We start from the raw sequence: 12,069 nt of genomic DNA, 5'->3' as shown, positions 1-12,069 counted from the left end.
TTGGGGTACAACTAGCACCATTAACTATTTTTTAAGAATTTTCTTTATTCCAAAATAAAAGCCCTTACCAATTAGCAGTCATACTCCTTTCCTGATAGCCTTGCTGTTGAGTCAGTGCCCACTCACAGCAACTCTGTATAGGATTTCCAAGAAGTTACTGGTGGGTCTGAACCACCAACCTTGCAATTAGCAGTCCAGTACGTATCTTACAGTGCCACACCAGGACCCTAGGTAACCACAACTGTTCTTTCTGTTTCTACAGATTTGCCTATTCTAGGTATTTCATAGAAATGGACTTATACATGTGGCCTTTTATGTAATTCACTTAACAGAGTGTTTTCACGACCAATTCATGCTGTAGCATGTATCCATAAATCTTCCCTTTATATTGCTGAATAATATTCCATTATATGGATATACACACCACATTTGTTTATCTATCAATCAGTGATGTGCATTTGGTTTGTTTTTATTTTTTGACTACTATAAATAATGTGATTTTCAATGAGTGCTCACAACTAGATGAATAAGCAACACCATCATAAATGTAGAAATACTTGAAGTTGTCAAGGATTTCATTTTGCTTGGAGCCACAATCAATACCCATGGAAGCAGTAGTCAAGAAATAATGTATTGCATTGGGCAAATCTGCTGCAAAAGACCACTTTAAATTGCTCAAAAGCAAAGATGTCACTTTGAGGACTAAGGTGCACCTGCCTCAACCCATAGTATTTTCAATCACTTCATATGCATGCAAAAGCTGAACAATGAATAAGGAAGACCAAAGAAGAAATGATGCATTTTATTTATGTGGTTGTTTAAAAATATTGAATATATCATGAATTGCCAGAAGAATGAGCGAATCTATCTTGAAATAAATAATACCATAATGTTCTTAGAAGCAAGACTTCACCTCACATACTTTTGGACGTGTTATGAGAAAGGACTTTAGAAGACTAAATGAGATGAATTGACAAAGTGGCTGCAACAACAGGCTCAAACTTATTAACAATTGTGAGGAAGGTGCAGGACTGGATATTGTTTCTGTCTTACACAGTGTCACTATGATTTGGAATAGGCTTAATGTCATCCGATAACAACAAGAAGTCTTTTTATCTAAGGTGCATCTCTTTGTTGTTGTTGTTATTAAGTGCCATTGAGTGGTTCTGGCTTGTAGGAAACCAATGTAGGGCTCTTAAGATACAGTTGGTGGGTTTGAACCACTCACATGGCAGTTAGCAACCCAGTGCTTATCTTACAGTGCCACACCAGGACCTCAGGTATCTATCTGGTTGTTGTTAAGTGCCATTGAGTTGATTCCAATTCATAGAGACCCTTTATAGGGTTTCCAAGGAGTAGTTGGTATATTTGAACCACTGACCTTGTGACTAACAGCCCAATGTTTATACTACAGTGCCGTACCAGGATTCCACAAGTATATCTCTAGTAGATAATATATTGATGGGCCATATTTTATCCATTGTTATCCAATAATCCAAATTCAGTGGAGCTCTGGTAGCGTAGTGGTTACGAATTGGGCTGCGAACCTTAAGGCCAGCAGTTCGAAACTACCAGCCGCTCTGCGGGAGAAAGATGAGGTGTTCTGCTCCCGTAAAGATTTACAGCCTCGGAAACCCTGTACAGGGTCGCTATGGGTCGGAACCGACACGACGGCACTTAACAACAACAACAACAACAACATCAATAGGTATAAATTCACTCCTGCCATTTTATCAAAATTTGTGTGTGCGTGTGTGGTGTTAACGGTTTCTTTGTTCCTCTTAAATTTTCTGTGCTGAGTTCTTTTAGGATTTTCTTTTACTATCATTTATTGTTGTGTTTACTGAGTCTTTTGCATTTTCTTCTTTACTTTGATAAGTAGATCTATTAATTTTCTTTGTGGTTACCCTGAAGTTTACCTTTATTCTCCTATGTTTAAAACTATATCTTGAAATCACCTCTCCATATTGAAGTCCTATAACTATACCATTCATCTCCCCTTTTGTTTTGAATGTCTTTGTTTACAGTTTAATACCTTTGCTTCCTTGTAATCAGTTTTATAGCTTTATTTCACTTTTGAACTCTTTACCTGTATTTGTATTTGGATGAAGTTATTGTGCATCTTTAGCTTAGGTTGTTGTCTGATGTTATTGGTTCTCTGATCAAAAGACTCTCTTTAATATTTCTTGTAAGGCTGTTCTGGTGTTTACAAATTTCATGTTCATCTGGGAATGTCCTACTTTGCCCCCATTTTTAAAGGTAACTTTGATGGGTCTTTGGTTAATAATTATTTTCTTTTAGAATTTTGTATATGCTATCTTACTGTCTTTTTGTCCGCATGGTTTCCAACAAGAATTCAGTGTTCAGTATTATTGATGTCCCATCAATAACTGATAATTTGCTTTTCACAAGCTGATCTCAAAATTCTTGTTTGTCTTTGGTTTTAGAAAATTTAATTATGTTATATCTTGGTTAATTTCTTTTGAGATCGATCCTATATGATGTTTGTTGAGCCTTTTGGATGGAGACCCTCTCATCCTTCTTTATATTTGGTAAGTTTTCTGCCAATGTATTTTCAAATACTATCTCTGTACTTTTGTCTCTTCCTTTTTCTGGAATTCATATTGTGCATAAATTATTCCTCTTGGTGATGTCCTACCATGAAGGCTTTCTTCATTTTTCTCCAGCCTTTTTCCTGATTGTTTCTCAAGCAAATTAGTATCAAGAACTTGTCTTCTCTATTACTGATTCTTCCATTTATTCAGTTCTTTTCCTGTGCCTTTCCCTTGAGTTATCTAGTTCTTATATATTTTATTGTTAAGTCTAAATTTCTAGGTGTTTTGTATGCTTTTTGCCTACTGGATTTGTCATTTTCTTCTTGCATTGTTCCCCTGAATTCTTTTAGGTTTTTCACTTGATCTCTTTTAGGAACCTAAATATAAGTTTTTAAATTCTTTATCAGTTCTTCCTGTTATCCTGTTTCTTCATACGATTTGTTATCAGCTGCTGTCTCTGAGGTATTAAGTTGTTATTTCATTTATTTACAGATTCCTTGTTGGTTGCTGTTTGCTTGTTTTGCCTTAATTGTTGTCTAATTTTGACATATCAGTAGCTTTGTTCGTCTCTTTTTCTTTAGAATATTGTTCTTCTTTTGTTTTACTCTAATTGTTTCATGGTATACTTGTATATATATGACTTTGGTGGCATCAGCTGAGTTGGTGTGATTTCCTCTCACTAGTGAGTATGGTGGGCCACTACCATCTGTTATACTTGCGTATCTTCCATTATATGGTTGAGTGGGGGTATGAGAGCAAGTCCTTTCCCTGAAGTGAGTGTTGTGTGGTCAGAGTCCCTCCATAGTGCTTGTAGGACCATGTGGTCATTCTGGGTTGCTGCTAGCAGTTAGTACATATTCTGTAGAGCAGGCCATCATATCTCCCTAGTCAGTAGGAGGGAGTGCCACTCAAATGGAATCTCACTAGATGGCAGGGGAACTTTTCTCAAAGCATGTGCAATTGGCTGGCAGGAAGTGCCTTGGTGAGGGGTGTGTGGTGTTACAGCTGCCAGTCATTGGGTGAGGGAACCAGAATCTCCTGTCATTCATTGGTGGTGGTGGTGGTGGGGGGAATGGCACCTCTCAGGATGTGCTTGGTGATTGCAGATGAGGTGATGTGTTTGCCCATCTAGTCACTACATGGTGGTGCACCTGCTGTTCAATGGGTAGTGGGCACGGTGACTGTGTACTACTAGTCACTGGACAGGCTGAGCAAGGTAGTTTTTGCCGCCAGTTGCTGGGCCAGTGGCATGGGAGTGTGGGTTGCCAGTCACTGGGCAGGCAGGGTAGGGGAGTACATGCCACCAGTACTGGGTGAGTCGGGTATGGTGGGAGTGTGTTGTGTGCTGTTGGTCACACTGCAGGAGTACACAGTGCTAGTTTCCAGGTGAGAGCATATGTTGCTACGAAAGCATGACATGCTGGTAATTGGGAATGAGTATAAATCAGCAACCAGGGCTTGGTCTAATTAAATGTGAGGTGGGGTGGGTGGCAGACCTCTATTTATTGCACTGAGGATCCACTATTCTGTGGCTGTTCCTTAACTAAATGGCTAGGCACTGCTGTTGGCGGTGACAATTAGTCCTGTCCCTAATTCCTGGCTTCCTCCCTACCCTAGAATCCCAGGATTCTAGGTCACTAGAATCCCAGGAAACCTCATCCGCCTTTTTTGCACTTCCCTCCTAAGACCTGCTTAATATCCTGCTCACCTGTGTTTATCTACACAGTAGCTCTGTCACCTGTTGGAAATTTCTATGAAGTTATCTTTCTATGCCCCTCACCCAGGAACACGACTTGCTTTATTTCAAGCTAGGCTGTGCCAAGCTGGCTGGCAGGGTGCCCATGACCAATGTTGTGTTTGTTGTTAGGTGCCATAGTGTTGGTTCTGACTCACAGTGATCCTATGTACAACAGAATGAAACACTGCCCTGTCCTTTGCAATCTTCATAATTGTTAAGCTCAAGTTCATTGCTGCTGCCACTGTGCCAATCCATTTCATTGGGGGTCTTTCTCTTTTATGCTGACCCTCCATTTTGTCAAGCATGATGTCCTTCTCCAGTGACTGGTTCCTCCTGACAACATGTCCAAAGTATGAGAGATGACGTTTTGCCATCCTGGCTTCTAAGGAACATTCTGGTTGTACTTCTTCTAACATAGATTTATTTGTTTCTCTGGCAGCCCATGGTAATTTCAATACTCTTCTCTAACATCATTACTCAGCTGCATCAGTTTTTCTAAGATCTTCCTTATTCATCGTTCAGCCTTCATATGTATATGAGGCAATTAAAAATACCATGGTTTGGGTCAGTTACACCTTATTCCTCAAACTGATATCTTTGCTCTTAAACACTTTAAAGAAGTATTTTGCAACAGATTTGCCTAGTGAAACACGTCGTTTGAGTTCTTGACTGCTGCTTCCATAAGTGCTCATTGTGGACCCAAGCAATGTGAAGTATTTGACAACTTCAATATTTTCTCCATTTATCATGATGTTATTTGTTAGTTCAGCTGTGAGAATTTTTGTTTTCTTTACATTGAGATGCAATCCATACTGAAAGCTGTCGTCCTTTTCACTTTCAGAACTCAACGTTGCATCATCAAGTTAATGAGTCTTCCTCCAATCATTATATTGCTTTTCATATTATTTACTCAACAGATAGATGAAATAAATAGGGGAAAAGAATACAAACCTGGTGCACATGTTTTCTGATTTTAAATCATTCACTATCCTCTGGTCTGTTCTAATGACTGATTCTAGGTTTATATACAGGTTCCTCATGAGCATAATCTAGTGTTCTAGAATAATCATTCTTTGCAAAGCTATCCATGGCTTGCCATGATCTATACTTGTCCAAAGCCTTTGCATAGTCAATAAAGCACAATTAGATATCTTGCTGATATTCTCTACTTCCAGCCAAGATCCATATGATGCCAGCAATAATATCCCTAGTTCCACATCCTCTTCTGAATCTGGCTTGAGTTACTGGCAGTTCCCTGTCGATGTGCTGTTGTAGCTATTTTTTAATTATCTTCAGCAAAAATTTTACTTGCATGTGATGTCGATGACGTTGTTCAATGATTTCCACATTGCATTGGGTTGTTTTTCTTTGCAATGGCACAAATATAGATCTCTTCCAATCAGTTGGCAAGTTATCTCACTTCCAAATTTCTTGGCATAGATGAGTGCTTCCAATGCATACATTTGTTGTAAGATTTGTTGCAAGATTTCAGTTTGTATTATGTCAATTCCTGGAGCCTTACTTTTCACCAATATCTTCAATACAGTTTAAACTTCTTCTTTCACTACCATTGGTTCTAGATCATATGCTACATCTTGAAATAGTTGAACATTTACCATTTCTTTTTGATACAGTAATCCTGTATATACCATCCATATTTGTTTGATGCTTTCTTCATCATTCAATATTTTGCCCATACAATCCTGCAATATTGCAAGTCAAGGCTAGAAATTTTTCTTCAGTTCCTTCATCTTGAGAAATGCTGAGCATGTTCTTCCCTTTTAGTTTTCTAACTCCAAGTCTTTGCACATTTTATTATCATATTTGATTTTGTCTTCACAAACCACCCTTTGAAATTTTCTGTTCACCTCTTTTACTTTTCCATTTCTTCTAGTTCCTTTAGCATGTCTAAGGTGGAGAACAAGTTTCAGAGTTTCTTCTGACATCCATTTTGGTCTTTTTTTTCTTTCCTGACTTTTGAATGCCCTTTTGCTTTCTTTCTGTATGAAATTCTTGATATAATCTCAGAGTTCTTCTGGTCTTTGGTCAGTAGTGTTTACTGCATCAAATCTGTTCTTCAGATTATCTCTAAATTCAAGTGCGATATGTTCAAGGTCATATTTTGGCCCCTGTGGACTTGCTTTCATTTTCTTCATCTGTAGCCTGAACTTGATCGTGAGCAATTGATGGTCTGCTCCACAGTTGTTTTGGAACCCTTGTTTTGGCTGATGATATAGAGCTTCTTCATCATCTCTTCCCATAGATGTAATCAATTTGGTTCTGGTGTATTCCATCTGGTGAGGTCCACATTTATAGTCGCTCTTTATGTTGCTTAAAAATGGTATTTACAATGGATAAACCACTGATCTTGCAAAATTCTAACATATGATCTCTAGCATAATTTCTATCACCAAAGCCATATTTTCCAACTACTTATCCTTTATTTTGTTTCCAACTTTCAAATTCCTTCCTCTTCATTTCCATCCTTGGCATTCCAATCGCCAGTACTTATCAATATATCATTGTTGCATGTTGGATCAATTTCAGATGAAAAAAGTTGGTAGAATTCTTCAATTTCCTCATCACTGGTTTTAGTGGTTGGTGTGTAAATTTAAATAATAGTGATATTGACTGGCCTTCCTTGTACGTGTATGAATATTATCCAATCACAGACCATGTTCTACTTCAAGATAGACCTTGAAATGTTCTTTTTGATTTCTCTTCAATTTCTCACTTACTACACAGTAAGTCATAAGGTTGTCAGATTCAAAATGGTGAATACCACTCCATTTCAACTCACAAACGCCTAAGATATGCATTCCATTTTATTTTTGACAACTTTCAATTTTTCAAGATTCATACTGCGTCTATTTCATGTTCTGATTATTAATGGATGTTTACAGTTGTTTTGCCTCATTTTGAGTTGAGCCCCATCAGCAAATGATAGTCCTGAAAGCTTTACTCCATTTGTGTCAGTCATCACAGTCAATTCTGCTTTGAGGAGGCAGCTCTTTCCCCGTCATATTTTGAGTGCTGTCAACCCGAGGGACTCATCTTCCAGCACTATACATGGCAATATTCTGGTGCTATTCATAATGTTTTCATCTTCTGGCAATATCAGACAATGTTCCACAGCTATTCATAAGTTTTTCAGTGGCTAAACCTTCAGAAGTAGTTCGCCTCTCCTTCTTCCTATTCTGTCTTAGTCTGGAAGCTCAGCTGAAGCTGTCCACCATGAGTGATCCTATTGTTGTTGCTAAGTGCCATTGAGTCGGTTCTGATTCACAGCAACCCTGTATAGGAGGGATTCCGAGGATCAGCTGGTGGGGCCGAATCAGTGACCTTGTGGTTCAAACTTGCTCTGAGGCCCAGTCTCTTGAGTCTTTGCTTATCCTACAACATCATACTTCCATGAGTGATCCAACTGGTATTTAAAATATGGATGGCATAACTTTCAGCATCACAGCAACATGTAAGAAAAACTGTCAAATAAAGTTTGGATTCATAAATCTTATTTGGTGTTCTCATTCCATCTCTTTTTCCACTTGGTATTGGTCTGCTTCATCATCTTCTGTTTGATGCTCAGGGTTCCCATTTTACTTGATTTCTTGATTTGTTGTAGGGAGGCACTTTGGTGTATCTGACTAAGTTACTATCTTGGATCAATCTCTCTCTTTCCTGTCTTTTAAATAATCATTTACTCTCCTCATGTATGATGTCCTTGGTGTTATCCCACAACTCCTCTGATATTCAGTCATATTCAATACATCAAATCTGTTTTTGAGATGGTTGCTAGGGATATAGTCAAGGTCATACTTTTTCTATTATGAATTTGTTTTCATTTTCTTCAGTTGCACTGTGAGCTTCTATAAGAGCAACTGATGACCTGTTCTGCAATATGCCCTGGCCTTTTTCTGAATATTAAATTTAGTTTTCTGTTATCACTTTCAACACTCTATTTAATCCCTCTGTATGACAAATGTTAAGGTTCACATGCAGAGCTGTTATTTATGTGGCTGAAAAATAGTATTTCCAATGAACAATTTCTTGATCTTGTAAAATTCTATCCCGCAATTTCCAACACTGTATTTTTTTTTTTTTTTTTTTTTTGGTCAATGAAGGCATATCTCCCAACTACTGATCTTTGTTTGCCATTTTTGCATTCCAATCACCAGTAATTTTCAATGTATCTTGAGACATGTTTGATTAAGTTCAGACAATGGAAGTTGGAAAAAATCTTCAATTTCTTTATCTTTGGCATTAGTTGTTGTTGTTGTTGTTATTGTTAAGTGCTGTAGAGTCAATTCCAACCCATAGTGACCTTGCATAGTCAATGAACTGGTCTTCTTTATAGTCCTATAGACATTATCCTGTCACTGACAGCATTGTACTTCAGGTTAGACCATGAAATATTCTTTTAGACAATACTACATGCATTGCAGACAATATGACTGTCCAATTTAAAATGTCCAAATCTAGTTAATTTCAGTTCACTAATGCTTAGAATATAGATTTTTAAGCGTTCTATTTCATTTGGACAACTTTGAAATTTCTATGATTCATACTTTGCACATTCCATGTTCCAATTGCTAATTAATATTTGCATCTGTTTCTTATCATTTTGAATCATGCCTCATCAACAAATGAAGGTCCTGAAAGATTTACTCCATTCATGTCATTAAGGCCAACTCTAACTAGAGGGGTCAGCTCTTCCCTATTCATACTTTGATTATCTTCTGACCTGAGGGGCACTATATTAGACATTGTTCCATTGCTATTCATGAAGTTTTCTCTGACTAATTGTCTGGTCCTTCTTCTTAGACTGTCTTAGTCTGGAAGGCATGCTGAAAATTGTCTATCATGGGTGACCCAGCTTGCTTTGGAAATACTGATGGTTTATATAACTTTTAGCATCACAGTGGACACAAGCAACCGTAGTATGACAAACTGATAAATGAGTGGTAGAAGAATTGTGTAACTGACTCCTTTAAATTTGTTTCTTGAAAATTTTAAGTCCTACCCAACACAGACATAAAGCTATCTATATATGCATTTTTCTTATTGCTACACTTCTTTCTCACTTGCTTGTGTGAGAATTCTTGCAAAATTCCATGCATTCTTATAATTATCCATAACTTTTACTTAAACATTTATTAATTTTGAACAAGATAGGAAATAGATCATAAATGAATTGAAAATGTAAAAAATATTGATTCATTAAAAACTAAATTTGTGCAAGAAATTACTTTATTTTGGGAAGCACAACTGATTCTCAGGTGAACATAACTAGATGTTGCTTTTAAAAATATCACATTTTCTAAAAGCTTAGTAATCCATGGAAATTGGATTTTTTTCTATTAGCTGGTTTATTGTTGTTGTTACGTGCCATTGAGTCGGTTCCAACCCATAGCAACCCCATATAGGATTGCTGAGTAACGACTGGTGATCTTGAACCACCGACCTTGTGGTTCAAATGACTTCGCAGTCCAGCGCATTAACCCACAGTGCCTCACCAGGACTCCTCTATTAGCTGGAGCTATGAAAAGAAGATGTTCCTCAGGATTTTCCTATTATTCTAATGTCCACACATCACTGCTTTAAAAAAAGAATCTGCTCTTTGTCTTCCCTTAATATTTACTTCTAATTATCTGAGTGATTTTAGATCCCATAGATATGGGAAGCTTTGGGAGGTACATCTCACACAGGTCCCATTCCGACTCTGTAAACCTTTCTCTCCCTCGGGTCTCACCTGCAAGGCCTGTAGATCTGAGAAGGTCTTATCAGGAATAGTGTGAATGCCGTTGCTGTGCAACATTAGTAACTCCAATTTGTTCAGCCCAGAAAAGTCTGTTTCTGTCAATCTGACCAAGCTATTGTACCTGAAATAAAAATGTCAAGCATAAATTTAGTCTGTCAATTAAAATTCAAATGTCAATGCACACAAGCAAATATTTTACTTGTGCTCTATGTGTGAAATAGGGTTCTGGTGCTCTAGGATAAGCACTAGACTGCTAACTGCTCCTCAGAAACCCTATACAGGGTCATTATGAGTTGGAACTGACTCAACAGCACTTTATAACAATATGTGTGAAATGTTATTGAAATTCATCAGATGCCACAGAAAGTCAACCTTCTACCAAGTTCTTGCAGCCTCTACTAAAATCACCCCATTCACATTCCTGCAATGTTCCACTTTCCTTCTCATTTTTATGTCTTTATTTATACTCTTGTTGTTGTTGTTATGTGCTGTGGAGTCGGTTCTGACTCATAGTGACCCTGCATAGGGTTTCCAAGGCTGTAAATCTTTACAGGAGCTGAAAGCCTCATCTTTCCCCCATAGAACAGCCAGTAGTTTCGAACTGCTGACCTTGAGGTTCGCAGCCCGATTCATAACCACTACACTACCAGTCAAAAAGTAATGCTACAAAACAGCAGCAATCTTTATTAAACAAAAATATTAAAAAGCAAAGTTACTCCTTCTTGGCATAGTCTCCATCTAGATCTTTATACTTTTGAAGGTGGTGTTTCCATCTCTAACCCTTCCCTGAAGAATCTGCATACCACTTCAAAACGGCAGTTTTGGAAACCTAGAAGGATTTAAATTATGTTCCTTTGACAATTTCTTCAGTTTGGGGTACAAAAAGGAGTCTTAGGGGCAAGAGCAGAGTTGTTGGGTGGATGAGATAAGGTTTTCCAATGAAATTCTCATACGACAACCTTTGCTGTCTTCCAAAAATGAGCAAGTATGTTGTTATGATGAAAATAAACTTCTTGGTGTAGCTTTCCTGGCCTTTTTCCCCACCCATGTAGTTTTCCATATTCTTAAAACTTCCCTGTGATTGTCCTGTGTCTTTTGAGAAAATTTATCAAGATTACTCCTTTGGAGTCCCCAAAAGTAATTTCCATAATCTACTAAATTGACCTCTATGCCTTACTCATCTTTAAGGTCTTCCTGACTTCCCTTAATTGCTTCTGGTAAACTCGTTGGAAAGTTTCAATGATTTGGAAAGATATCCACTTGAGTTTTGCTAAAAATTTGTTATTAGTCCTGACCTCAAAATCATTTCTTTTCCATAGTCAAAAAGAATCCTTTCTTTGAAGGCACTCTAAGAAGACTAAGGCAATTTTATTACTGAGAGAACTGTGTGCAACCATCTGCTGAGTACAGAGTCATGTTTAAATACATTTTGTTTGGAATATACCTGTGCATGTGTGAACTGGAACCATAATAGCAATACTTTTTGACTTATCTTCACATACTCTTTCTTCAGGTTGGAATGACTTGATCTCATATCCATTTGTGACCATCATTTACATTCACACCACTCATTTATGTAGTTTTCTTTTTCCTCCTTCTCCAAGGTAGAATTCATCATTATAAAGCACCAGTAAAAAAAACCTGGATTCTGCAGCTAAATAGATTGATAGGATTATGGACTCAGACACCTTTTAGTTGAGTTGTTTAGTTAAGTTGGTAAGTGCTGTCGAGTCCATTCCAACTCATAGCAACCCTGTACAGGATTTTCAAGGAACAGCTGGTAGATTTGAACTGTTGACCTTGTAGTTAGCAGTTCAGTCCTTATTCTCTAGCACCACACCAGGAGTTGTGTAACACTTGGTAAAAACAGTACCTTTCTACTCCTCGGTTTCATCAAGTATAGAATGCAGATAATAATAGAATCCATTCCAAAGGGTCTTTGAGGATTAAATGAATGAACACATGTTGAATGCTTAGTTCTATGCCTATAACAAGCACACAATTAATGTTAGCTATTG

At 37.6% G+C, this 12,069-nt stretch overlaps 1 protein-coding gene across 1 annotated transcript in view; it reads right to left on the bottom strand.

The window, feature by feature from the left end:
- The window catches only part of IGSF10 (immunoglobulin superfamily, member 10), a 34,992-nt gene that overhangs the window by 21,724 nt on the left and 1,199 nt on the right, over positions 1 to 12,069 (bottom strand). The window contains exon 2 of the mRNA XM_006867977.1: positions 10,043 to 10,172. Coding sequence (XP_006868039.1) covers positions 10,043 to 10,172 — 130 coding nt within the window. The remainder of the gene's footprint in view (positions 1 to 10,042; positions 10,173 to 12,069) is intronic.

Source organism: Chrysochloris asiatica, unplaced genomic scaffold, assembly GCF_000296735.1.
Source record: "Chrysochloris asiatica unplaced genomic scaffold, ChrAsi1.0 scaffold00113, whole genome shotgun sequence".
NCBI lineage: Eukaryota > Metazoa > Chordata > Mammalia > Afrosoricida > Chrysochloridae > Chrysochloris > Chrysochloris asiatica.
This window is presented reverse-complemented; position numbering and strand designations above follow the sequence as displayed.